The following is a 26753-nucleotide window of genomic DNA, read 5'->3' on the forward strand; positions in this document are numbered from 1 at the left end:
TTGCCTCTGCAGTGGCAAATAAAATGAAAAAATCCTCCAGGAGAAAGAAAAACCAGAACTTCCCAACTTGCTTCATTGTTTCTTCTGAGCAGCAGAAGAAAAAGGAACAAGGCACCTTTCAGGCAGCTCCACAAGCTCAGGGTTCTCATTTCCTGGGGAATCTGAGATGCAATTGGCCTTGTTAAAAGGATAAAAGCAAAGGGAATGAATTGGGAATTATTAGGAAAAAATGACCCTTCTTACACACAAAGTTCACCAAGTCATTCCCTGCATTTCTCCTTTTCACATTCTTTCTCTCATCCACTGAGAGCTCCAGCTTATCATGTTCTGCTGCTTATCATCACCTGATTGTGCTCTTGATTTCTCCCAGTGCAAGAGATGTAGGATCATCTCAACTGAACACAGAAACAAACTCCCTCTGTCAGCCCATCTTCATGTTCCAGATCACTTTCCAGATGTCCATGGGGCTGTTGGAATGATGAGCTCTCCACTGCTGGCTGCAGGCTCTGGAGATTCTTTCTCCACATTCAGCCAGGCTTGTATTCCCCAACAATTCCTGGTAGCCCATCATGTTTTCTTTGGGTAGAAGAGGAACAATGAAAACCTCACCAATGGCACAACTCCCCTGTGCACAAGGAAAAGAAAGAACAAGTTGTCAAGTCCTTCAAACATTTGTCCTGCTTTGCTGCAAGAGTTGTGCTGCACTCACAGTGTGGGGAGCCAAGAGAAGCTGCAGCTGGGGGCACATCTTGTGACAGGAGCTGCGCCTTGTTCTCCAGGACAGGTTTTTGGAAAGAACAGACGGGACTGGGGAGAAGATTCTGGGAAAATTAAAACGGCTTTTTTAAGAAATGAAAATAAAATCCAAAGAAACAAACAATATGTTTTTCTCTATTTTTCTCTATTTTTTTTTCTCTATTCTCCTTTTTTATGTTTCCCTTTTCCATCTTGCACTGTTTGTCCATCCCATTCATTCCAAATGGCTCTCACCTCTAAGATCTGAGACTTGGCAAGTTTTAGACACTGTAAAATACCCTGAGCTATAGCCAGTTTGCCTTGCCCTGTTTTCCTTGGAAAGCAATGCTGGAGACACAAGTGCAGTGCTTGGCTCAGGTACAAATTCTGCATTCAGGGAATGTGCTCAGACGGTGTCTGAGCCTCAGCAGGGACAAGGCACAGCAGCAACCAAGGGCATTGCTGTGCCCCTGTGCAGGAGTCCAGACTCTGGCTCTTGGCTCAGCAGGGCAAAGTTGCCGTGTTTGGCCAGGCTCAGGGGCTGCCCGGGGAGCGCGGGGCTCGGGGCGGGGCCGAGCGGGCAACGGACAAACGGACACGGGGACAAACGGCCCCGGTGCTTCAGTTGCAGCGGCAGCGGCGGCGGCAGCGGCGGCAGCAGAGAAAGAAGCGATTTTATCAATTTTCTGTGTCTCCTCTCCCTCTCCCACTGTCCCTCATCTTCTCCCTGTCTCCCTTTTCCTGTGTCCCCTCCTCTTCCAGGTTCCCTCTCCCCTTGCCCACCCGGGCCATGCCCCCGGTCCGCCCCCGGCCCCGGGCGGGGCTGCCCCGTCCCCGTCCCCGTCCCCGTCCCCGTCCCCGTCCCCGGCCGTCCCTCCGCGGTCTCGCCTCCGCCCAGCTCTGGCTGTGCTGGCGCTGGCGCTGCTGGGCGGGCATCAGTGCCAGGGGCTGGGGCGGCATCGCTGCCCTTTGGCTTCACCTGGCCCGACCCCGGCCCCGGCCCCGGCCCCGGCCCCGGCTCCTCCCGGGGCCCGCGGAGGACACAGGCGGTGCGGCCGCTGCCGCCGCCTCCGCTGCGGCTTCCCCGGCCCGAGCTCCGCCGCTGTCGCGTTCCAATGAGGGAACGCCTGCGGGTGCCCGGCCCGGGGAGCTCGGGGAGCGCTCGGGGGCCGTTCCTGGCCCCGGGCCGAGCACTGACGGCCGCGTCTCTTCCCCAGGGAAGGCGCAGCAGGCCCTGCAGCAGCGCTACCGAGTGGGGTCACTGCTGGGGCGCGGCGGCTTTGGCAGAGTTTTTGCGGCCACTCGGCTCTCGGACGGACTCCCGGTGAGCAGAGGGGCCGGCGGCGGGCGGAGGAGGAGGAGGGGGCGGAGGAGGAGGATGGGGCTGGACACGGTGGGCGGTGAGCTGAATCCGCTGTTCCCTTTGGCTTGCAGGTGGCCATCAAAAAGGTGCCACGGAACCGCGTCCGGCACTGGGGCGAGCTGGTGAGTGAGCGGGGCCAGCGGCAGAAGCCGGGCCGTGCCGGGCGGGGATGAGCCGGGGCCCGGCAGGGTGGGAGCCGCCAGGACACCTGGAGGGAGAGCGGGCGTGGGGCCAGCGGAGGGCACAGAGCATCCCGGGCTGGCTGAGGGCTTCCCGAGCCCTGGCACGGCCTCAGCCCCACTGACGGCACCGTGCTCCTCCCGCAGCCCGACGGCACCAGCGCACCCCTGGAGATAGTGCTGCTGGACAAGGTGTCCACAGGCTTCCCCGGTGTGGTGCAGCTGCTGGAATGGCTTGAGCTCCCCAACACCATCGTGATGGTGCTGGAGCGCCCGGAGCGGTGTCAGGACCTGCGACGTTTCATTCGGGCACGGAGGTTCCTGTCCGAGGAAGAGGCGCGGGAGCTGTTCCAGCAGGTGCTGGCGGCCGTGCGGCACTGCACCAGCTGCGGGGTCCTGCACCGAGATATCAAACCTGAGAACGTCTTGGTAGACCTGGACACCGGCGAGGCAAAACTGATTGACTTCGGCTGTGGCACCTACCTGCAGGACACAGCCTACACTCAATTTGCAGGTGAGCCCACACAGGGGTGGTGATCCTGGTCCCAGCATCTCCTGGCCCAACCTGGGTGTGGCAGCAGGGATTCTCCCAGGACTGGGGCTGGGGATGGGGCAGCCAGACTGACAAAACCCCCGTGGGTGGGGATAGCAGAGAGGGAGAGGCAGAACCTGTGCACCAGCTGGTTTGGTGTGCAGGTGAGAATGGGCTTGGACTGCTCTGCTCACCTGGTTTGCCTTGGTTCAAGATGTTTTTTGGGCAATGCCAGCAGGGAGGATGTGGGTGTGGTTTTTCCCCAGCACTGAGTGGGTATTTCCCTTTGTGTGTCATGGTCGGGCCTTACCAGGGTTTCTGCTGCCCTCTTCCAGCACCAGTGGCTTCTTTTCCAACCCCAGGTTTGTACCCAAGTCCCAGGTGCTGGCGAGAGGGCAGCAGGTCACCCCATGGGCCACTGGGGCAGCCCCCACATGCCCAGGGATGCTGGGGCCAGGCTCTGGGAGCAGCAGCATCCCCCTGATGAGCTCCATCCATATTCCATAGGAACACCGTCATACAGCCCCCCGGAATGGAACGACTTTGGCTGGTACCATGGCGAGGCAGCGACCGTCTGGTCCCTGGGCATCCTGCTGCACGAGATGGTCTGCGGGGAGCACCCTTTCAGGAGGGGCAGGAACATCAGATGGGGCCAGCTCCCGCTGCCACAACGGCTCTCCCAAGGTGGATCCTCATCTCTGGGCACGGGGGGAACACCAGTGTTGGGAGACAGCAGCGGGCTCGTGAGCATCCCGCTCTGGCAGCTGCTGAGGAGGTGGCACATGTCCTGCTCTCCTGCTCTCCTCCAAAACAAAGAATTGATGGGAAAGTTTAGGCCCAGCTCTGAGCACATCCAGCGTGGCCTGGGCACGGGAATAGTGGGGCAAAGCCGACAGGAGCCTTCTCCAACTGACCAGTGGTTTGTGGTTTCTCTCCCCAGACTGCCAGATTCTGATCAGGTGGTGTTTATCCCTGAACTCCTTGGACAGGCCCTCATTAGAAGACCTGTCCTGCGATCCCTGGATGCAGGATATTCATCAGCCCTAGAAGAAGGGAGAGAGCCACAGGCACAGTGATGCAGGGACCTGGTAAGTTACAGCTCCACACATGCCCTGGCAATCAGCAGCAAAGAAACCCAGACTTTTTTGTCCTGCCTGTGTCACTGCACTGGGGTCATGGAATGGGAACACACAGCCCTTGTGCTGGAGCTGAGCTGCTCTGCCCAGCACTGGTGGGCACCATCTGAGCTGGTTTTGCTTGTCCTGCTTCACTGACAGCCAGGCCCTGGGCAGAACCCTGACAGCCTGGTGTCACCCCAGGGAAGAAGGAGCCCCTGGAGAAGCTGTACCAGGTGGGGCTGCTGCTGCTGCTGCTGGAGACATGGAGGACAACAGCAAGGATGACAACCTCTTCCTCCACCTGGCCAGCGGGAGCTGGCGATGATGGACTTTGATTCTGGCACCTTCTTCAAAGCCAGGCTCCACAGGGAATTTTCAGGTAAGTCCAGACCCAGGGGGATGCTCCCAGATTTGTGCATTGGCCGGGAACCAAAGGTTTCCCCTTTGCTGGGGCAGATGCAACTGATTCCTCAGTGGCTGCCCAGCTGGTTTTTGGCAGGGCTGGGAACGTGGGCTGGGGTGGTTACGAAATGGGAGTGGGATCCTGCCCTGCCAACAGCCCCCAGCACCCACCGTGCCCCGGGCTGGGGCTGGGGCAGCCAGCCCGACACAAACAAACCCCCATGGCAGGAGCACAGGTGGGACTCCAGAACCTGAGCACGGCTGCTTTGCTGTGCAGCCAAGGAAGGGCTTGGGCTGCTCCACTCCCCTGCTTTGCTTTGGGATCACCGTGATTTTGGGGGACAGTGCAGGGGGAAAGGGAGAAAGCATGGGCTTCTCTCACCCATGGGTGGGTTTTTCCCTAGAATGTAGGGGTTGGGCTTTCCTCAAGCTCCTGACAGACATAAGATTTTTTACCATTTTTCTTGTTCCCCCTTTTTGTCTGTAACCTATTTTCATTAATTTGTTGTTTGTTTTTCTAAAGGAAGCGTTCTAGGTGGGGTCCAGTCTGGATCAGGAAGTGCTTGGGACCAGCTGTGGCGTGGATGGGCCGTGCCCTTGGAGAAGACTGAGGACATCGTTTGGGACCAGCTTTTCTTGTGGCAGCGGATGGTGTGAGGTGGGTCCTCATCTCCTTGGCATGGGAGGGACAAGAGCTTTTGGGAGATGGCAGCGGGCACAGGAGCATCCCGCTCTGGGCAGCTGCTGAGGGGCTGGATCTGCCGTGGCTGGCTGCAGGCTGGGCACATGTCCTGCCCTCCTGCTCTGCTCCCCAAGGCAGCAGTGATGGGCAGCTTTGGGCCCAGCTCTGAGCACGGCCAGCATGGCCTGGGCACCGCGGCTGGCTGGGACAAGGGGACAGGAGCCTTCAGCTGACGGGCGGTTTCTGCTTTCTCTCCTTGCAGCCGGGCTCTGCGGATGCTGAGGCTGCTCTGGGCTCTGCCAGGGCTCTGCTGGGCTCAGCACCGGGCCGGGATCAGCCAAAGAAGAAACGCTGTGACCTGCAGCAGAGACTTGAGCATTTTGGCACTGCAGCTCAAGTCTGCAGAGTGTCCACCTCCAAGGGAAAACATGACACCCCCCAAAAATTAAACTTGTTCCATAACTTCTGAAATTAAATCCATCTGGGATGACCCCAAATGACATTTTTCATCTTGCTCAACCTGTAGCTCAGCCCTTCTCTGCACAGTTCTGTCCCCCACCTGCCTTTTACTTCACAACTGCTCCCTCCTTTCCCCCAGTGAGTTCCCAACCCATCACAGTCTCCATCACACTGCAGCCTTCCTTGATGCCCCTCTCCACGAGGAAGGCCAAGCCCCAGTCTCAGGGACTCATCCAGTCTGTGGCTGAAGAGCAGCAATGTCTGTCTGTGCCAGGGGCTCTTGGATGTCTCTGTATCCATGGACAGAAGGGTCTGTCTGTGCCAGGGGCTCTTGGATGTCTCTGTATCCATGGACAGAAGCTCTGTCCTTGCAAAGGTTTCCATAATATCTTTCTACCCATGAGTATGGAATGAACACAGAGAGTGAAAGTGTCAGTCACGTTGTTTGCACACTCCTTCCTTTCCATACAAGACACATCCATGCACACCCCCACGTACAGATATATTAAAAGGATAGGGATGGATAGAGATTTCCCACAGAGCTCTAACTTTGGCAGAACTCACCTTGTAAGCCATGGCCAGGGCATTTTTTTCCCAGTTCTGTGTCAGTAGGTGTCCAAGAGCTGAAGGGAACAGCATTTAGAAGCAGTTTCAGGATTTCTAGGCAGGAAAGGGAGCTGACAACCATCCACATAACTCACCATATTGTCATGGAGTTACTTTACCTTTAAGGGAGTTGGAGTTGCTGGGAAGTGCTTGGAGTCTTTTCTCCTGACCAATTATTGGTCATTGCTGGGAATTGACAGCAGTTTAGGCCATTGAAAAGTGGGATCAACTTGTGAACCCTACCTTAAAATGTAAAAGCAGAGCTCTCTGAGTTCTCTTTGTTTCCTGGCTGTGGAGGGTGGCAGAGCTCCAGGCCTCCCGTCCCTGCCCAGGCCATGCGGCCGGGCGGGGATGGGGCCGGGCCTGCCCCGTCTCCCGGCCGGGAGATGGGGGCCCTGGGGAAGGTTTTCCTCGGGCCCGGGCCGGGCCGAGCCGATCTCTGGCTCGGCTGCAGGTTTTGCTGTAACTACATTCACTAGAAACTGCCCAGTGAAGAAGGAGAGAGGCCCTGGACTTGCAGCTGGTTAGAACAGCGACCACACGCTCCAGAGCAGCCATGAGGAACTTTCCATCGCAGACGGCTCCAGCTCCTGTTCAGCAGAGATCCCCAAACCATCTACAAAAGCCTGGGCAAGATGTTAACTCTTTCATTACCCAGATGAGACTTGCGGATTAATCTTTTTATCCAGAGAGAGAGAGAAAGAAAGATCAACATGAAAAGAGACTTTATAAACTACCAGTGACAAGAAAGAAAAGAAGCTTCAGGAAAGGTAGAGAATTAAGAAGATGCTTTAATTAAGCTGAAATATCTCCCTGTTAAAACTATGGAGATGGACAATGAAGTCCTGAAAAGAACTCCTTTAATTCATGATATAGGATCTAGAGAAGAATAGTGTTCAAAGTGTAAATTTGAGTAAAGAGTAATTATAGTATAGTGAAGTACTAAGAGATTAAAAGCCTTGAGAGGCCATGAGAAAACTGTTGAGAGATTTGAAGCCCTGAGAGGCCATGAGAAAACTGTTTTCTGGTGAAGCTCACAGAAACAGATGAAGAAGACTTTTTTTTTGCCTTTGAATAACTTATCCTTAAAAATGTTATCTCTAGACACATGGCCCATACTTACTTCAGAGTGATGTGAAAATGGGAGGAGTGAACTCTAATAATAGCAGCTCTGAGCAGCTAACATTAGGGCAATAGAAAACTATAACAAAAATAGTTTTCTTGTGAGAAACTCCATAAATTAACAAGAAGAAACTTCTGTTTCTCTATAAAGACTGGTGAACATACTAGCAAGAATTGAGACTGTTTTAACTATCAGAGTTCCAGAGTTTTTGTCTCTGTTGTCATGTGAACAAAAGAATAGTAAGTAGATAGGGGATGGAAAAGTTTTTCTGGAAGTTTATTCTGGTGTTCTTATTATTGTGGTTTGTCAGTAAACTTTCTTTTTTTTTCCCCTTTTAAGTTGTATGCCTGTTTTGCTCTTATTCTAATCCATATCTCACAGCAAGAAGTAAGTAATTTTCTTAGTTAGTGGTTTAAAACCACAACATTATAGAATCATAAATATTTGAGATTGGAAAGGCCCATCAAGTCACTTAAGTCTCCCTCCTTATCAATGCAAGACTGTTCCCATATGTTGCACATATGCTGGTATGTTTTCTACAGACTATTAGAACCCATTGTCAGGAGGATTTGCCTTAAATTCCACAGTTTTCTCTTTCTTAATTTCATTCCATTACTCCCTGATATACCTGCTTGTTTCCTGCTAAGTAATTCCTTTCCTTCCCTAGGGTGTGTGTGTGTCAGTCAAATATCTGTAGATGGTTGAAATGCCTCTCCTTAGTTATCACTTAGCCAAACTAGACATATTGATTTAGTTCTTTTAATCTTCCTCATAGGTAAATCCCTCTAGTCCCTTAATTATTTTGTTGCTCTTTTCTGAACTCTGTCTTTCCAAACCCTTCTTGTAGTCATATTAAATGCAGTATCCTAGTTCTTGTCATCCAGAACCATGGAAAAATCAGGGGTGCTGTTGCATCTCTGTTGCAATGTGATGTGTCTGACCCACTATAATATTTTTTCCCCTGATCTATCATGCTGAGCACCATGCAAAGCTGTAGAGAGGTCAAGACAACCTCGGTTTTTAAAACTCTGCCCTGCAGCTATTCCTTACGGTGCTGTCAGCAGGGAAGACATTTTGTCTTCTAAAACCTTACCTCTGATAGTTTTTCCCATCTGAAAACTATCTGGGCCAGGGGCAGCACCCAGGGACCTGCCCTGCCTGGGGGAACCTATACCTGGATCTTATAACTAAGTGTCAGAAACAAGGGCACACACTCTGTATTCCAGACTCCAACATTTTATTCTTATTCTTAATTTTCCATGTTTTAAGTACTACTACGTCTTCATCTACTTCAGCTTCTACCTCTTCTTCCTAATATTCCTATTCTTATTCTTTATCATTTTTTGGTTTCTGGAGGGTCTTATGCAGGTTTTAGTGGGGGGGGGGTTGGGTTTTTTTTCTTTCCTACAACTACTTCCTAAACACAACTTTCTTTTCTTTTGTTAGAATTGTGTGTGTTGCAGTCCAGCAGGCCGCCGTCGTGTCCTGGGAGCAACACCTCCTGTCTGTGTCCATTCCTCATGGCCAAAGTGCCCCAGGATCAGCATGGAGTCCTTTCCGGAGGAGAGGAAATGGCCTTGGAGTCCAGCAGGGAGGAGCTGGAGCCAGTGTCCCTGCAAAGGGCCAAGAGCCGTGTGGCTGTGGCCCTCGGGGACCCGGTGCAGGGGTGCCGCTGGCGGTGCCAGGCTGCCGCTGGGAGCCGATGACTTTCCAGGTGCCTTCCCGGCCGGACGATGGGCCGGGATGCGGCGCTGAGCCCCGGCAGCGAGGGTCCCCCTTCGGGTGCCGCTTTGGGCTGCCGTGTGCCCTCGGGGAGCCGCCCCGGGGGTGCTGCAGAGCGGCCGGGGCCGACTCGGCCCGCAGGGCCAGCGCAGGCCGGGGCAGCCCGTGCGGCTCCCTCGGGGCGCCGGGCAGGCCGCGGGGCAGCCGCCATCTGCAGCCCGGCACTGCTGGCAGCGGGCGCTGATCCTGTGGCTGTGCCGCCAGGCAGGGGCAGCGGAACAGACCCTGTAGCCCCTGCAGCCCCCACAGCCCCCGCAGTGCCCACAGCCCCCGCAGCACCTGCAGCGCCCGCAGCGCCCGCAGTGCCCGCAGCCCCTGCAGTGCCCACCTCAAGAGCGAGCAGCCTTTCCTGTGGGGAAGCGGCTGCCCAGGAGAAGAGACATCTTCCACCGTGGCTTGGGCTGCCAGAGGGCCAGGCCCGGCACAGAGTTGCTCTTGCGGGCACAGCTCGGGCTCCTGGCACTCCACCCAAGCTTCTCGAGGGACAGGCAGCAGGATTCCCTCTCGGGCTAAATCTGCCAGTCTCTGCTGCCTGGCCTCTTCTCCTTCCTCGTGCAGCTCCAGGACACTCACCTCATCCCAGTCATCGTCCTCCCGCTGCCAGGCCTTGAGCTGGCTGCACAGGATGTCGCAGTATTCCCTGCTGTCCTGAGCCAGCTCTCCATCACTGTCATCATCCCTGCTGGACCTGGAGGATTTTCTCTTTGCTTTGCCTCCAGTCACCTCCTGGCCATCCTGGCACAGCTCTTGCTTGCGGCAAGCTTCCCAGTCCAAGAGTGCCCGGCGGCTCGTGCCTTCTCCTGGGGACATCCGCTGCTCAGGAGATTCTTCCCAATCTGAGAATTCCTGACAGTGATCGCTGTCCGCCTGCCACGGATCCTGCTCCCTGCACTCGCCCCACTCGGAGACAGCTGGGGAGGGCTCTTGCTCCCTGCCCTCATCCCAGTCCCAGAAATGCCAGTAGCTCCCCCATACTTGGACCAGCTCTTGCACAAGGCCTTCATCCCACTCAGAGAGCTCCTGGCAGCTCTGGGCTTCTCCTGGGGACAGCTGTGGCTCAGTGCAGGCTTCCCCTGGAGTCCCTTGCTGGAACTTGTGCATTTCTCCTCGGCAGAGCTCTGGCTCTTCCTCAGCGCAGGACTCCACGGCTCCTCTCCTCCCTCTGCTTGCCCTCTCAGCCTCCTCCTGCTGCTTCCTCAAGGCCTGGGCTCTCTGTGAGCCGGGCCAGGGCCTGTGGGGCTGGGACTTGGGCTTTGCCTTCTCCTCCTCCGTGCCTGCAGTCCTCTGGCGCACACAGGTACCTGGACACAGCCACTGTCCTGGGACTGACCCAGGCCCCACAAGCCCTTTATATACCCCCCAGCCGGGGCGGGGCTCTGCCATGTCACAATGGACTTTGGGCACCACAAGGTCCCGCGTCACCACGGGCCCTGACGCACCGTGCCTGTGTCACAAAGGGCACCCAGGCACCCCGTGCCTGCGTCACAAAGGCCACCCCGGCACCCCGTGCCTGTGTCACAAAGGGCACCCCAGCACCCCGTGTCTGTGTCACAAAGGGCACCCCAGCACCCCGTGCCTGTGTCACAAAGGGCACTCCACACCTCTTCAACAGCCCAAGGCACCAGGAGCAGCCTGGAGCAGCCCAGGCCTTGGGGGATTGCAGCCCCTTCTTCTGAGCCGCTCCTTCAAATGATCAGGAGTGGCTGGGGCCAAGTGAAGGTGCAAAAGGAGACCGTGTGTGTCTTCGTTTGAAAGAAGAAGGAGCAGGAGGCTCCTTTGCAATGGAAAATGTAAACCCCCCCATTCCCAATTATTATCCCTTTGAAAGGCACTCTCTGGCAAAGATAGGAGGATAGGAAGAACAGTTTGTGCTGCTTTTGCATGAATTGCTATTTGGTGAGCAGGGAAGAAGCCCCCCATGGAAATGATTTTACTGAGAGGAGCTGCTAAGCGAGAGCTGCCTCTGAGCCAAGCAAAATCCAAGAGCTGGCTAGCTGTGGGAACTGACTACCTATTAAAGCATTTAAAAAGCTGGATCCACCTCGGTGAGATTGACATTTTGCAGACAGGCAAGCCCGGGAAATCTCTCTCTTGCTTCCACCTTTGAGGAGGTACCCGGCTGCCGGTCGGGCCGGGCCCCGCTGCACTGCGGCCCTTGCAGTCGTGCTGACAGTGGCCACAACAATCCTTAAAGCTTCAGCGTCCCCTGACACCCGGGCAACCGAGGAGGAAATTAAAGGAGCGGGTTCGCTGGAGTCCCCAAAACCAACTGGAATAGGAAAATCAAGTAGGGATGAGGCCCATAAAGCCTGCGCAGCACAGGAGCAAAGTGCAAAGACCAGGCCTAGGGCCAGACACAACAATATCTAGGGGAGTGTCATGGGGTAGCTTTACCTTTAAGACAGCTTGGAGGGAGAGGAAGTTGAAGCTGCTGGTGGCTGATGGGAGTTTTTCCCTCCTGACCAATTATGGGTCATTTTCAAGAATTGACAGCAGATCTGACCATTAAAAAGTGAATTCAACTTGTAAACACCCCCTTAAGAAGTACAGACAGAATTCTCTTGCTTTCTTTGGTTTCCGGCTTCGGACAAAGTAGCAGGCTCTGTCTTGGCCTCCTCCCCCCCTCTCCAGGCCTACAAGGCCGCGGGGTGGAGGGGGGGGGAGGGAGAAGAGAAGCAGCGCTGGCCAGCCGAGCTTGGTTTTCAGTTTTTGCTGCTAGACTGAAACTTAACACCATGAACTCTTGCAGTTTTCCTAAAGCTTTTAATTCTTTTACTACCTGGATAAACATACAGATTACTCCTTTTCTCAGAAAGACAGAGAGAGAGAGACAATCAACATAGAGGAGACATCATAGAACCACCAAAAACAGTGAAGAAAAGAGTTAAGTTTAAATAAGAAAGAGAGAATAAGGAGATGCTTTACAGCTGAAATATCTTTCTGTTAAAGCTATGGAGATGGACAATAATAGTATAAAAAGACTCCTTTAATTCATGATAAGAGTATTAGGAGGAGTGAGATATTCAAAGTGTAACTTTTGAGCAGAAGAGAGACAGAGAGAGTGCTTGTGATACTGTGAGTTGCTGGAATTGAGTTGAGTGAAGATTTTGAAGCTTTGAGGGCAAAGAGAAAACTGTTTTCCAGGAAGGCTCACAGAGACAAATGAAGAAGACTTCTGCCTTTGAATAACTTATCCTTAAAATAAGATTCCTAAACTCTGTGACCCATACACACCTTGGAGATGTGAAATGGGAGGAGAAGATCTAATGACAGATTTCCGGGCAGCTGGCATTAGAGAAATAGAAAACTATGATGAAAAATAGTTTTCTCGTGAGAAACTCCGTAAGCTAACAGAAAGAGACTTCTGTTTCTCTACAAAGACTGATGAAAGACTGTAGCAAGAATTAAGACTGTTTTTAACCACCAAAGTCCTAAAGTTATTTGTCTCTATGTTGTCATGTGTACAGAGAAATAGTTAAGATGTAGAAGATAAGGAGGTTTTCTGAAAGTTTATTCTGGTATTCTCATTCTTGTAGTTTGTTAATAAACTGTCTTTATTCCTTTAAGTCTTAAGCCTGTTTTGCTCTTGTTTTAATCCATATCTCACAACAAAAAAATAAGTAGTTTTTTAGTTACTGGTTTAAAACCACGACAGGGAGGTGTGAGGGCGCAGTCTGAGGGCGTGGGTCCAGACACAGACTGGGGTTAGAAAGATGCAAAATACTGCGACAAATTGCAATCAATCGGGGGAGAGATACAGGAAGATTCTAGAAACATAACTTTCAGTGGGGTGACTTGATGAACGTATGAATTGCCATCAAGCCTTTGGCAAGTGCTTCCCAAGGCTTGAACTCAAAGCCTGCTGCTTCAGGGCTGAAGTCTTTCTGGCCCTGTGTCCCAGAAGGGCTGAATCGCACAGGCTCGGCCTGGCGGGGCCGGGCTGGCCCCAGCAGTGACCGGGTGGGGACGGGAGGCTGCGGGACCCCGGCTGAGGCTGGGCCGGACCACGGCTGCTCACACCTTGCCGAGCCTAAGCCGTGCCCCGCTGCCGGCCCCCGCTGAGCTGGAGTCCGCTGGGCTCTGGGAGGAGCTCCGGGTGGGTCCAGGGCCCCTCCGCCACGGCCCGTGCAGCACACGGTAAGTGAAAGAAATTGGCCAGGAGACAAAACTCCTGTTTGATACCTTTATTAGGATTCAGCTCTTGGGGTGTCAGGGGCCCGAGGGGTTGTTTGCACCACGGCCATTCCCAAACTGTCAGCTCCAAAGAGGAGACACAATTCAGCTTTGCAGCACACACTGCACAGCTGAGGCTTCCATCCTCATGAGAGTAGTCACGGACCTGTCGTCCTGGTTCACTGTCTAGGGCTGTCAGTCCTTTCCAGTCCTCTTTAGGTCATGGTGATGCAGGAAGATGGTTTCTAAGCAGGTTTAGGTGATGCAGGAAGATGATCTTGCATCATAGCTTGCTCGAATATGTTTCCTTGTCCTTTTATTCCTCTGTTAGCTCATTGTTTTGGTGTCCTGCATGCCTTAGTTTGCATATTACTCGGTTACACAGCTTCCTGGGAGTTTCTTTGTTCTAATGTGGCACAGCGACCATGGGAGTTGCCTCGTTCTGTGGCATACCTTTCTAATGGGTTGCTTTTGTTAGTTGGATTTAGCCCCCATGGGAGCAGCTCTGTTACAAGGTAGCAGGGAAGTAAGGGGAAAGGGTACAGGAATGTCTCATAAGAACCTTTAAAACACTTCAGAAACTGGTAAGTAATTAATTACTAATTAATTAATTAATTAATAAGTAATTACTAATAACCATCAGAGTAAACAAGGGGTACAAGGTTTACAAATGTGATAAGAATATTAACTGTACATAACTAAACACAGTATTTTATCCGGGGTGGATTTCTTGAGAGATTTTATTCATGACATGTGCCTGCAAGGATGCGGCACCTCTCTGAGCTGGGGGAGAGGCCAGGGCTGCACAGGGGGGATGTTGTTGGCAGCTCCATGAGGACGCTCTGGGACGCTGCCCTGGGGTGTCCAGCGCAGTGGGGATGGATCAGCCCCTGCTCTGCTGCTCCTTCCCATCTCCCCCAGGGACCTTGCTGAGCCCCAGCCATGCTGTTTGCCCCCAGCCTGCCCACGGCCAGCCTGGGGCTGCTCACGGGGGTTTTCTGTGCTGAGCTTTGGCCTGGCCGTGTTCTTGAGAGAGCCTGGGCAAGGAGCCTGGAGCCGCCAGGCCCTGCCCTGAGGCGTCAGCGCTGCCCCAGCAGTGCCCATGGCCTGTCCCTGCTGCAGCCCCGGCACTGCCACCCCCAGGGCTGTGCCCAGCCCCGAGAGCACTCAGGCCCTGCAGCAACACCAGGGCCAGGAGGGCAGCGGGGCAGTGGCACGGGAGCAGCACTGGCAACACCAAGTGCTGCTGCTCCTGGGCACAGCTGCTGTGCCAGCACTGATCTGCCCCCAGCTCTGCACACAGACACTGCTGCTGCAGCTCCAGAGAAGGGAACAAAAGGGGCATCTCTGGAGAAAACTTTACTGGGAGAATTTTTAGTTCCTTTAAAGCCACCAAGAGCACAGCCCCTCACTGACACAGTGTGTGACCACAGGGAAAGTGGGGAGAATCCATATGAGAAATGGCACAAAAAATAACATTTTATTGTGGACAATTTAAAATAGTAAAACAAAGAAAAAGAACCTCCTAAATGAAACCACCAAGAAGTATCAAAGATGACTTTTATTACAAGTGATTTGCAGAAATTGGCCAGCAGTTTAATGTTTCTGAAACCATCCAGTCATCATTCTCCACACTGCAGCCTTGAGCTCCTGGTTCCTCAGGCTGTAGATGAGGGGGTTCAGGGCTGGAGGCACCACCGAGTACAGAACTGACACTGCCAGATCCAGGGATGGGGAGGAGATGGAGGGGGGCTTCAGGTAGGCAAACATGACAGTGCTGATAACCAGGGAGAGCACAGCCAGGTGAGGGAGGCAGGTGGAAAAGGCTTTGTGCCGTCCCTGCTCAGAGGGGATCCTCAGCACAGCCCTGAAGATCTGCACATAGGAGAAAACAATGAACACAAAACAGCCGAGTGCTAAACAGATAGAAAAAAAAAGAAGCCCAAGTTCCCTCAGGTAGGATTTGGAGCAGGAGAGCTTGAGGATCTGTGGGATTTCACAGAAGAACTGGCCCAGGGCATTGCCATGGCACAGGGGCAGGGAAAATGTATTGGCTGTGTGCAGCAGTGAATAGAGAAAGGCACTGGCCCAGGCAGCTGCTGCCATGTGGGCACAAGCTCTGCTGCCCAGGAGGGTCCCGTAGTGCAGGGGTTTGCAGATGGACACGTAGCGGTCGTAGCACATGATGGTCAGGAGGAAATACTCTGCTGAGACAAAAAACACAAAAAAAAAGAGCTGTGCAGCACATCCTGCATAGGAGATGTCTCTGCTGTCCCAGAGAGAATTGTGCATGGCTTTGGGCACAGTGGTGCAGATGGAGCCCAGGTCAGTGAGGGCCAGGTTGAGCAGGAAGAAGAACATGGGGCTGTGCAGGTGGTGGCTGCAGGCTACGGCGCTGATGATGAGGCCGTTGCCCAGGAGGGCAGCCAGGGAGATGCCCAGGAAGAGGCAGAAGTGCAGGAGCTGCAGCTGCCGCGTGTCTGCCCATGCCAGCAGGAGGAAGTGGCTGATGGAGCTGCTGTTGGACATTTGCTGTGGATGCACATGGGGACCTGTTCATGAAGAAAAAGAGCAGTGACAAATCAGGAGAGGCTGGGATCACCCACCCTTGTTTCTGCTCTGGGAAAACTTCACCCAGGTCCCTGACTGAGCTCCAGCTGTGCTGTCTGAGTGTGCCAGGAGCAGCCAGTCCTGTGTCTGGGGGCTCTCCAGGAGCCATCCCTGATCTGCCGCCCTGGGTTTGTGGCCATGCAGGAGAGGGAAAAGGCTGGAAATTCAGGATTTGTCAGGGGAATCACTCCTAATGCTGGAAGTCTTGTTGCCATCTGCACACACACTTCTAAAGTATAGCAGGAGTTGGTTTTACAAATTGTTTTCCTACCCACAAATCATTCCTGGTTCTCTGAGGTCAGAAATCCCCAGCATTTCTGCTGCACTCAGAATTTCCCACTGAGAGATGTGAGAGGCAAAGGATTCCCTGTGGCTTAGGGAAGGTGAGGGGCTGGATGGGCTTGTTCCCAACTGCCCTGGGTTTGCACCTTTGGCTGGAATCAGAGCACAATCACACTCCTGTGTCACCCTGGCATAAACCAGGCCCTGCCCAGAGCAGAGGGATCCCTGAATGTCTCACCCTCTCTAAAGGTCTCTGGGCAAGGTCTCAGCACCCCCCTCTGCCAAGGACACTCACGGCTCCCTTGGCAGAGCCAACAGCATTTCCTCAGCTGTGGCATCTCTGCCCTTCCCTGTGGGACATTCAGGGAACTCTGAGAGGCTCTGGCACAGATTTGCAGCCAGGAGGGCAGCTCAGAGCTTGGAAGGACACAGCAAGGAGATCCCCAGGTGTGCCCATGATGGGATCTCAGGGAGGGGGCTCAGCTCATTCCCCTTTGCCATGGACTGCTTTGCCCACAGCCCCACAGGTCACAGGGAAGCTGGGACACCCCATTCCCATGGACACACCTGCCTGGCAGCAATCCCAAGGGCAGGGCCTGACTCAGCTGCTGCAGATGCCAGAGCCTCCCTGAGAGCCCCAGATACCAATGACAATATCAGAGCAGTGCATTTAGGCTGTTTAGGAGCCTCCCAGCAGAGAGACAGAGCACCAAACTTACAATTCTGACATCTCTGTAAATGTTCCAACATTACTTTGCTGTTCCTGGTGTGTCCCCTTCAACTCAGAATGTTCTGTGATTCTGGGATTACAATTCCTCTTCTGCTTCTCTCATCCTCCTCTTGTCTATAATCAAGAGAAAAAAAAACAAAAAACAAACCCTTTTGCAACAGTGCTGGAACAGTAAAGTAAAAAGCAGACCTTTATAGGAAACTTCCGGGTGTCCCAGTGGGGTTGAGGCACACCCGGCCCCTTATTTCAGCAATTTATTAAGATTGATTAATTAGGATATTTAACAGAAACATTCAATAGGAGATTCAGCTGCCCCAGTTACACACCCCTGAGTCAACCCATTGGAATAGGTCCAAGGGTTTCTTTGCCCCACTTTTTGTTATGACTGCTCACATTCTGGTTACAAAACAAAATGCTCTTCTTGTAGCTTCTGTCCCTGATGATAAGACAATACAGTATTTCAGAAATGTATTTAGAAGATCAGATTATTGTTCTAAAATCTAAGAGAAAAGTTAGGAATCATATTAGAGTTAATAAAGAATAATAGTTATATAAGTATATACTAGTAGTTTTATAGACTTAATTAAGGATTATAATTATATAGTTATATAATAGTCATTTACAGATCTAAAAAATTACTGAACATAGATAAAAAGCAAAAATCTTTGTGTCATCATCTCAACTTTTCCACCCTGCTTAAAGCAAGAAATAGAAAACAGTCTCAGGAAAGCTCCTGATCTTTATAGCAATCCCAGTCTCAGCTTCTTTTGGGAAGTGTCCTCTGGAGCTGTGCCCAGGCAGGTCTGGAGCTGGGAGCAGCCCTGCCCCACACAGCCCCTCTCAGCAGCAGCCCCTGCCCTGCTCAGGGTGGCTCCTTCCCCCCACAGCTTCTCCCCAGCGCTGGGAGCAGCTCCCCGGGCCGGCTGAGAGCTGTCCCTGGCAGGCAGCAGAGTCCCTGCCCCAGCACAGCGCCCTGGGCTGCAGGACCCTGCTCTGCAGGACAGCCCTGGGCACCCCTGGCTGCTCTGCACAAGGGACAGGCAGAGAATGTACTCACAGAGTCTGTAGGCACTGGCATGTTCCAGCTTTAGGAGATGCCTCCAGGAGCTGCAGCTGCATTGTCCTGCAGCCAGAGGCTTCCTGTGTCAAGGGCTGGCAGGGATTCTGCCCCAGGCACTTCTCAGCCCCTTCCCAGCCCTGACTGATTGAAGCTCTCTGTGCCTCTGGGCTGTGCCCAGGGTGGCTGCAGGCAGTGCCCCAGCCCTGCTGGGCTGGCAGAAGAGCTGCTCAGCAAGAGAAATGTGCTTTTGAAGCTCTTCTTGGTTTCCAGGAGCTGCCTCTGTGCCAGGAGCCTGGCCCAGCTCAGCAGCACAGACACAGCAGCAGGACTTTAATGAGCCTCTTGGGGCTTTGTGCTGAGGCCCTGAACATCAGTCCCTGACAGGGAGGGGAAGAAACCTCTCAAGAACTCCAAGTCAGAATCCAACTCCAAAGTTTCTTTCACTTTTAATGGGTCCCAGTGAGGGATGTGACTGAGAAAGTGTCCCCAGGCCCCAGGCAGAGCAGAGAACTGGAGGCACTGATGACAGCTGGGGACAAAGAGAAGCCAAGGCTTGGTGCCCTGGGCAAAAGCAGCCAATGCTGTGCCAGCAAGGGCTGTGAGGAGACACCTTGTCCTGAGGCCCTGGGGCCTCCTGGCACAGCCCCAGCAAGGCTGGCCACTGTCACCCCCCTGGCCTGCCCTCAGCATCCCCCCTAGCCCACATGCCAGTGGCCTCAGGGATCTGCTGGAAGGAGTCCCTGGGGAGCCTTGCTCAGGAATGGCCCTGGGGGCTCCTTCATGCTCCCAGGGACTGCAGCTTTTTCAAAGGACTTTGGCTTTTGCCTTGGAGTCTCTGAGAGCTTTGTGCAATCCTGGCCTCCAATTATCTGCTGTAATTAGTCCCTTGAGAGCCTTTGTCAGTAACAACACTCAGTGGGGCTCATTAATGCTTCAAGGTACTTCAATTATTTTAAGATACTTGCTATCTCCTTTTGATACAGACTCTAAAAGAAGTTTGTGCAATCCTGGCCCCAATTATCTGCTTTAACGAGTCCCTTGGGAGCTTTGCATTGACACTCAGTGGGGCTCATCAATACTTTGAGATACTCAGGGCTTTTTCAGCTACTTTGGATTTTCCTTCCCACACTGAGTCTCTGGGAGGTTTTTGTGCAATCCTGGCCTCCAGTTCTGTCCTCCAAGGAGTCCATGAGGAGCCTGTGTTGGGGATGGACCTCAGTGGCACCCATTAATGCCTGGAGACACTTTGGGTTTTTCCTCTGACTTTGACTCCTGGAAAGGTTTGTGCAATCTCCTCTCAGGCCCTGACATTCAAGGGCTCAGCTCCAAATGCACCACGGGGCTCATTAGGATCAAGCAAGTCCTAACAAACCATGGCTGTGCCTTGATTTCCCTCTGGTCTGGTGCAGTTCTTCGGAAAGTTTCCTATAATGGTTATGGAGAAATAGTTTGAAGAACTTCTAAGAAATATCTGTTCCTATTTTAAAAGGGTGTCTTTTTTTTTACTGTTCTTTTTAGAGCAGAGGTGATTGCAGCACTCAGTGATGGATATTGATCCAGGGTCTCTCCTAAGGAGGTCTGGCCAGGTCAGAGAAGCTGTGCCTTGAGGTCTGACCCAGTGGGGACAACCTTGCTCCACATTCCCCAGCCCCATCCTGTCTCTCCTCACTCCCCTGGGACCTGCTTTGCTCACAGAACTGGCTGCACTCATGCAAAGAGGGGTTTTCCTTCTTTGATTTTAGCAATCTAAAACTGCTGAGTTTCCCCATGGAAAACAGACACCCTCCTCAAGTGTGTGCCAAGGCCAAGGTGCCACCAAGGAGGTTCCCCTTCCCCAAGGCAGAGCCACACAAGGAATGTTTCAGACACACAGGGAGTTCTACAATAAACACAACCCCAGAGTTGGCTGAAGGCAGAATTAGAGCAGCTGCTGAAGGACAGACAAGCTTTGAACTCCTTGCAGCTGAAAGCACCAAGTGGGTTGTTGGGAGGTGTGTGAGTGAGGCAAGAGTGAGGGAAGGGAAATGCAGAGAGCCCTGGAAGTGTTTCTGTGCAGACAGGCTGCTGCAAGGGCAGCGTTGGACTTCTCTGCGGGGAAGCTGTGAGGGGGGGTCAGTGTGCAGTGACCTCCCCAGTGACCTCACAGAGCCCCCTGAGATGTCAAATAGCCGCCTGGGATGTCACAGCCCACTCAGTGATGCCACACAACGTGCCCCAGTATGTTACACCACCATTCTGTGATGTCTCCGCCTGTTTTGTGATGTCACATCCTCCCTCAGATGTCACAAAACCAGCTCATGATGTCACATAGCCTCCTGTGATGTCACACAACAACATTTGATGTCACAGTTCACTCTATGATGTCACAGTTGGCACTGTGATGTCATACAACCTGTCCTGAGATGTCACATGGCTCTTCTATGATGTCACTGCCCACTCTAGGATTTCATATCACCACCATGTGGTGTCACAGTCTGCTCAGTGATGTCACAACCCTCTCTGTGATGTTGTACATCTAAGCTCTGGTGTCACAGCCCTCTCTGTGATGTCACAACCCACTAAGTGATATCACCCAGACCACACTGTGATGTCATACAGCCACACTCTGAAGTCACAGCCTGGTCTGTGCTGTCACAGAATCCCCTCTATGATGCCATAGCTGCTCAGTGACCTCACACAACAAACTCTGTCATGTCACAGCCCCATCTGTGACCTCACACAACCCACTCAGAGCTGTCACACAGCCCCTTTCTGACATCACAGCTGCTCTGGGGCTCCAGGACACAGCCACAGAGGTGCTGCTGGGACACAGCCCCCTCTGACACATCCCACAGCCCCTGCCAGTGCTGAGCCCCTGGCAGCTCTGTCTGGGCCTGCTCTCTGTGTCCCTGAGCTGCCCTGGCAGGGCCCCAGCCCTGCTGGGCTGTGCTCAGGAGCTGCTCCTGGCCAGAGCTGTCTCTCTGCAGCGCTGCCCTTGCCAGGAGCTGCCTCTGGGCCAGGAGCCCAGCCCAGCTCAGCAGCACAGACACAGCACCAGCACTTTCATCACCCTCTCGGGCCTTTGGGGCTCTTGGCATCACACTCAGTCCCTCAGAGTGTGCTCCAGAAACTCCTCAAGGGCTCCAAGTCAGATGGAAACACTGAAGTTTCTTGTAGTTGAAATGAGAGACACAAGTGAGAAAGCGTCCCCAGGTTCCAGGCAGAGCAGAAGACTGGAGGCCCTGATGGCAGCTGGGGACAAGCAAGGGAAAGGTGTCTGTGGTGCTGAGCAAAGCTGGATGTGTTTCAGGAATGGCAAGGGCCAAGGGCTGAGCCCCAGCCCCTGGCAAGGCAGATGCTGTCCCTCCCTCATTGCTCAGGGCTCTTCCCGGGCCACTGGCATGTGGGGATGTGCAATGCCAAGGGCAGCACCATGGGGCGGCCCCTGCCAGGCTGCTGAGCAGGGACAAGGAGGCAATGAGGCCCCAGGGCTGCCAGGGTCACTTGTCCCCTGCTGGCCTCAGGCCCAGGGCCAGCAGCCATGGCCAAAGGGCTGCACAAGTTGCCTCTGGCAGGGCCTTGCAGCTGCACAGCCCAGGGCCTTCAGCCTCTACCTGCTGCTTATGGGATGAGGCCTCCAGACCCCATCCTGGGCGATTTTGGGTCTTCTCCATGGTCTATGAAAATGGAAACACTGGTCAAAGTTATTTTCTACCAAATCTTGCATTGACAAGGATCAATATAATTAAACTGAAGGAGAATGGATTTAGATTTGTTAGAAGGAGAAAATATTTTACAATCAGAGTGGCACAAAACTGCAGCTGCTTTTCCAGAGAAATGGATGCCCCATCCCAGGACTGCTCCCAGAGCAGGAGCTCTGTGCAACCTGACACAGTGAAAGCCCCTCCCCAAGGATGGAATTGCTGTTGTGTGGGTTCTCTGATGTGCTGGGTGCCCTCACAACCCTCCTGGCCAGAATGTCTGCTGAGGGCCAGCCAGGCTGCTGCAGTGGCACTGACCTCACAGCCATCACCATTGCAGCCATGTCCCCTGGGCCTGGCTCTCCCCTTTCCTCTGCCCCTGCCTTGTCTCTGCTGCCATGAAGAGTTGTTTCATTATTATCTTGTCCCCAAGGTGCTGGGGCCAATTGCTTCCCAGTCAGGCTCCTGGAGCAGCAGTGGCTTTTCAGAGCCCAGCCAGAAATGAGCCCTGAAGCAGCAGCTCTGCAGTGCTGGCCACCAGGCCGGGGTGCCAAGGGAGCCTTCTGGCCATGGCCTGGAAGCAGCTGCTGCTGCCAAGGTGCCTTTGGTGCCTCAGGCTGTCCCTGGCACAGCTCCCAGCACGGCACTCTGCACTTGTGCCCGAGCCCTTCCCTGGCTTGGGGCTGGCCTGGGGCTTTTCCTGCAGCGGGATCTGCCCTGGGCATGGCACAGGAAAGGCAGTTCCTGCTGGAGCAGGAGGCTGTGCCTGGAATGGGCTCAAACAACTCCAGCAAAGCCCTGTTCACTTCAAAATTGTTTCCTAGAGCACTATAGTCTAATAATTGTTATAGCTCCTATACTGTGGAGTAAATAACTCTTTTTCTTTATTTACTCTGTGGTGTAAATAAATCTGTCTAATCATGCCAGAATCAGTCACAGTGGCATTTGTATAAATACATCTGATATTCCATTGTTAATCCTGTGGGGAAAATTGCATTACGGTTCAATTCCACCTGTCCAATATTTACACATAAACCTTTAACAAACTCTGGGGCTGGGTTTGGATCCAGCTGCTCCCAGTCTCCTCTCATAGAAAGAATTTCAAAGTCTAGGCAGCCTGAAGGGGTTTGAGGATCCATGGTGGCTGTTGGGTGTCATTTTTCCACCTCATGACACAGCAGGAGTTTCTCCAATAAAGAAATAAAGCTTTTGCCTGAAGCTCCCACTCTGCCCATGACAGGAAGCCCTGGGAGTGTCTGTGACATCCCGGCTCTTTGGCAGCCTGGGGACTCCTGGGGTGTCACCGTGGAGCCCCCGGGAGTGTCTTTGGCAGAGCAGTGCCTTTGCAGCCCAAGGTCCCCTGGGATGTCACCATGGAATTGCTGTGACTGCGTCTGACCACACGGCTCTTCAACATCCCCAGAAACCCCTGGGAGGTCTCTGTGGAGCCCCTGTCTCTGCCTGTGACATTCCAGCTCCTTAACAGCCTGGAGACTCTTGGAATGTCCCCATGGTGCCCTCTGAGGGTCTGTAACAAATCTGATCCTTGGTAGGCAACCAACACCAGCCCCTTGTTGTTATGTTCTGATTCCATGGCAACCATCACCAGCCCCCTGTTGCTATGGTCAGTCCCTTGGCAGCTCCATGGAGACCCCATGCCAGGGATGGTTGCCATGGACACCAGCTCAGGCCTGGCGCCAGAGCCCATTGCCATGGCAACCATTTGCAGTCCCATCCCCAGGCTCATGGGATCCCAGAGCCACAGAATTGGCTGAGTTGGGAGGGAGCCATGGGGATCCTCCAGTCCAACTGCTGGCCCTGCACAGGGCACCCCAACAATCCCAGCCTGGGCCTGGCAGCGCTGGCCAAACGCTGCTGGAGCTCAGCCAGCCCTGGAGCTGGGAGCCTTCCCTGGGGAGCCTGTTCAGTGCCCCAGCAGCCTCGCAGGAAAAACCTTTTCCTCACATCCAGCCTAAACCTGCCCGCCTCAGCTCCAGCCGCTCCCTCCACTCCTGTCCCTGGGCACCAGAGGGAAGAGGTTCCCGCAGCCCCCAGCCAGGGACCCGCTCCCAAGGCTGCTGCCATGGCAACCAGGCCTGGCACCAGCTGGGATGCTCGGTTTCCATGGGCTGGGCTTCAGGAATGGCATTCCCCAATTTCCTGCTCCTGCTGAAACCGCGCTGCCGCTCGCTTCCCTCCCACCTCCCATGGAAAGCACAAAAGGCAAAGATCCCAGGCTGGGATAAGAACAATTTATTGAGAACAGCAACGAGATAAGGAACAAACAGGAACAGAAATACATTTCGTAACAAAAAGGATAAGACAAACCATTCACAGGGAAAACTAAAATACCACCAACTGACTCTTCCTGGCCACGTATTTCCTCCTGCCAAGAAAGGACACCCTTCTCTGGTGAGAGACAGGGAGTCCTTTTCCTGCCCCTGGCAATGACCTGAGGTGGGATTGAATATAATGGACCATGATCACAGTCTCACATTCTTTGATCCCACATCATGTCCTTGCCATGGGCAGGAAAAGGTACAGGTGTCTTCCCAGCATGGATCCCAGGGAACATGGATCACCAGGTCTCTTCCCAATGTGGATTCTCCATGGGCGGATGAAACTGGAGCAGTGCACAAAGCTCTTCCTGTATTTTGAGGCACTTGTAGGGCTTCCCTTACCGGTGCCTCCGTTGGTGTCTGCCAAAGTTAGACCTGTCTGAGAAGCTCTTCCCACACTGGGTACACTTGTAAGGCCTCTCCCCAGTGTGGATGTGTTTGTGGGTATTGAGGTTGGATCTGTGGCTGAAGCTCTTCCCACATTCCCCACACTCAAAGGGCCTCTCCCCAGTGTGGATGTGCCGGTGGGTGATGAGGTGGGAGTTTCGCTTGAAGCCCTCCCCACAGTCAGGGCAGCGGAAGGGCCTCTCATCCGTGTGAATCCGCTGGTGCAGGAGGAGGTTGGAGCTGGTCTGAAACCTCTTCCCACACTCGGGACACTCGTAGGGCCTCTCCCCAGTGTGGATGCGCTGGTGGATGATGAGTTGGGAGCCGCAGCTGAAGCCCTTCCCACATTCCCCACACTCATAGGCCCATTCCCCAGTGTGGATCATCTGGTGGCGGATCAGGCTGTTGCTGTGGCTGAAGCTCTTCCCACACTCCAAGCACTTGTAGGGCTTCTCCCCATCCTGAGGCTTCTCATGGACCACCAGCTCAGAGCCCTGGCTGGATCTCCGGCCGCCTTCCCGGCACAGGGTGGGTCTTTCCTCCTCAGAGCACCCTGGGATGGGTTTGGAGCCCCTCCTCCTGCAGGATCTCGGAAGCTTTTCCTCCCCGTTGGATTCCTGCATTGTGGAGCTGCTCAAAATTGCCTCTTCCACGAGGTTCTGCCGTGGGGATTTGTCCTCCCTGGTCACCATCCTCAGCTCCTTGTCTGGGGGAGGAAGGACAAGGAGAGGATGGGATTTGCCTCCGTGCCAGAGGGAAGGGGAAGGAGATCCCCCCAGTGCGTCCCCGGCAGGACGGCGTCGGCAGCGGGGTTGTCCTGCAGCCGGGGGCCAGGCTGGGCTGGGAGATGGAGCAGGAGAGAGGGGGAAAGGGGCACTGACTTCCTCCTCACCTGCCTGGGTGTCCTGGGGCATCTTCCTCTTCCTCGCAGCCTCCTTCTCCATCCGGCCAAAGTTTAGGAATGACAAATCCTGGTTTCAGAAAATGCAATGGATGAGCACTTTGGGTTAGGGGTTTCCTACTCTCCAAGTCCATCCCTAGAAGTCACCGGGCATCTGGTGCCCATATAAACCAACAAAACACTAAGCACTATTTCAGTCCCCTAAAACACACAAATGACCAAGATTCACCAAAAACACACATCCATGCGTTTACCCTCTCCGGTCTCTCCACTGTGGGGTCCTGGAAGCCCCCCCTGTCTGGATTGCTGCGGATCAAGTTTGTATTGCTGTTCCCCCTGTCTGTCTGCCGCTCCCCTCGGAGCCCGCTGCGGACACGGCGCCGGCCCGGCCACACGGACCCGCCTGTGCCGGGAGCCCACGGGCCGCCCAGCGCTGCCCGGGCCTCGGCCCCGAGCACAGAGCTCTGCCCGGGGGGCTCCCGGCCCGAGGCGGCGGCTCCGGGCCCGCCCGGCCGCTCCCGGCTCCCACAGCCCGCCCGGGGCCGCCCCGCCCGGGCCGGGCCTGCGCCAGCGCTCCCCGCACCCGCGGGGCTGCAAACCGCTGGGCACAGCTCACAAAAAAACATTCCCCCAGCCCCGCAAAACACCAAAATCACAACCGGCCATCACCCCCCCACAAAAAACAATCCAAACCCCAAACCCACAAACCGACGGCTTCCAGCCTCTCCTGCGCCTTCCCAGGGATCCCAAGGCCGCGGGAATGCCCCCGGAGCGGGACAGAAAGCTGCTCCAGCCCAGGCACTTGGGACACCCTGGGCTCTCCTCTGGGGGCCCTGCAACACCCGCCAGTGGAACCTCGCCCTGCAAAGGAACCATTTTGGTGCTCCCTGCGGAGGCCAGAACTGAAACTTTGTTCCTTTGGCCTCGGGCCGGAGACCCCCGGGCTGTTTTCTGCACACACTTCCAGCCCCCAGCGCTTGCTGCAGCCGCTCCCTGCAAATGTCCCACTGCCAGGGCCCTGGCCTTGCTGTCACCCGCTGGGGCTGGCCATGAACACAGCTCCTGCACTTGCATTTCCAGCTGCTGTGCAACCAGAGCTGAGGGATCTGCAGGTGCCTGAATGCAAAACCTGGCAGAGGAGCCTCTCTCCAGGGGGAAATCTCCCCTTCCTGAGCCAGCCCGTGGCAATGCTGCCATTCTCTGCTGCTGCTGCTGCTGCTGCTGCTGGGGCACTCGGGGCTCTGGCCGAGCAGGAAAGGTGACCCTGAGCCAGGAGCTTTCCTTGGCTGCAGCAAAGCCTCGGTGCACAAAGACCTTCCCGGCGCTGTGCTTGTTTGTTTTTTTAAATTAACTCCCCCTGTGAGCTGTGTGCAGAGCTCTGTAACTGTGTGTGACACTTGTCTGTGGCACTGTGGGGGTGGCCAAGGGCACCTTCCCCGAGCTGTGTGCAGAGGAATCCACAGCAGCCCAGGCCGGGGGTGCTCAGTGGCCGCTCAGTTCCGCTGACTGGACGCGGCTCTGGCCGCTTCCCTTGGAGCGTCTCCAGGGAGGGAACGCTGGGGCTGCTGGCCCGGCTGTGCTGTCACTGCCAGGGGAACGCTGGGGCTGCT

General features: G+C 54.4%; 3 protein-coding genes across 4 annotated transcripts in view; 1 reads left to right on the forward strand and 2 right to left on the reverse strand.

The window, feature by feature from the left end:
• Window positions 1-24628, reverse strand: part of LOC147646363 (uncharacterized) — a 183930-nt gene extending 159302 nt beyond the window's left edge. The window contains exon 1 of the mRNA XM_086873525.1: window positions 24253-24628. Within this exon, the coding sequence (XP_086729651.1) occupies window positions 24253-24628 (376 nt within the window). The remainder of the gene's footprint in view (window positions 1-24252) is intronic.
• LOC147646364 (maestro heat-like repeat-containing protein family member 7) overlaps window positions 1-26753 on the forward strand; it is a 195784-nt gene that overhangs the window by 100367 nt on the left and 68664 nt on the right. The window lies entirely within an intron of this gene.
• On the reverse strand, window positions 14687-20088 carry LOC147646370 (olfactory receptor 14J1-like). The gene is made up of 2 exons (XM_086873554.1): window positions 16766-20088; window positions 14687-15706 (listed from the first exon to the last, which is right to left on the reverse strand). The coding sequence occupies exons 1-2, from the start codon at window positions 16794-16796 to the stop codon at window positions 14751-14753; spliced, it is 987 nt and encodes a 328-aa protein (XP_086729680.1). The 5' UTR covers window positions 16797-20088; the 3' UTR covers window positions 14687-14750.

Source organism: Cyanistes caeruleus, unplaced genomic scaffold (genome assembly GCF_971803275.1).
Source record: "Cyanistes caeruleus unplaced genomic scaffold, bCyaCae1.hap1.1 HAP1_SCAFFOLD_100, whole genome shotgun sequence".
NCBI classification, from domain to species: Eukaryota; Metazoa; Chordata; class Aves; order Passeriformes; family Paridae; genus Cyanistes; species Cyanistes caeruleus.

Coding starts and splice junctions, on each gene's coding strand:
- LOC147646370 (XM_086873554.1), bottom strand. CDS start 16,796: ATGTTGGAACATTTACAGAGATGTCAGAATT. Junction 15,707..16,765: donor TTTACAGAGATGTCAGAATT/GTAAGTTTGGTG, acceptor CTTCATGAACAG/GTCCCCATGTGCATCCACAG.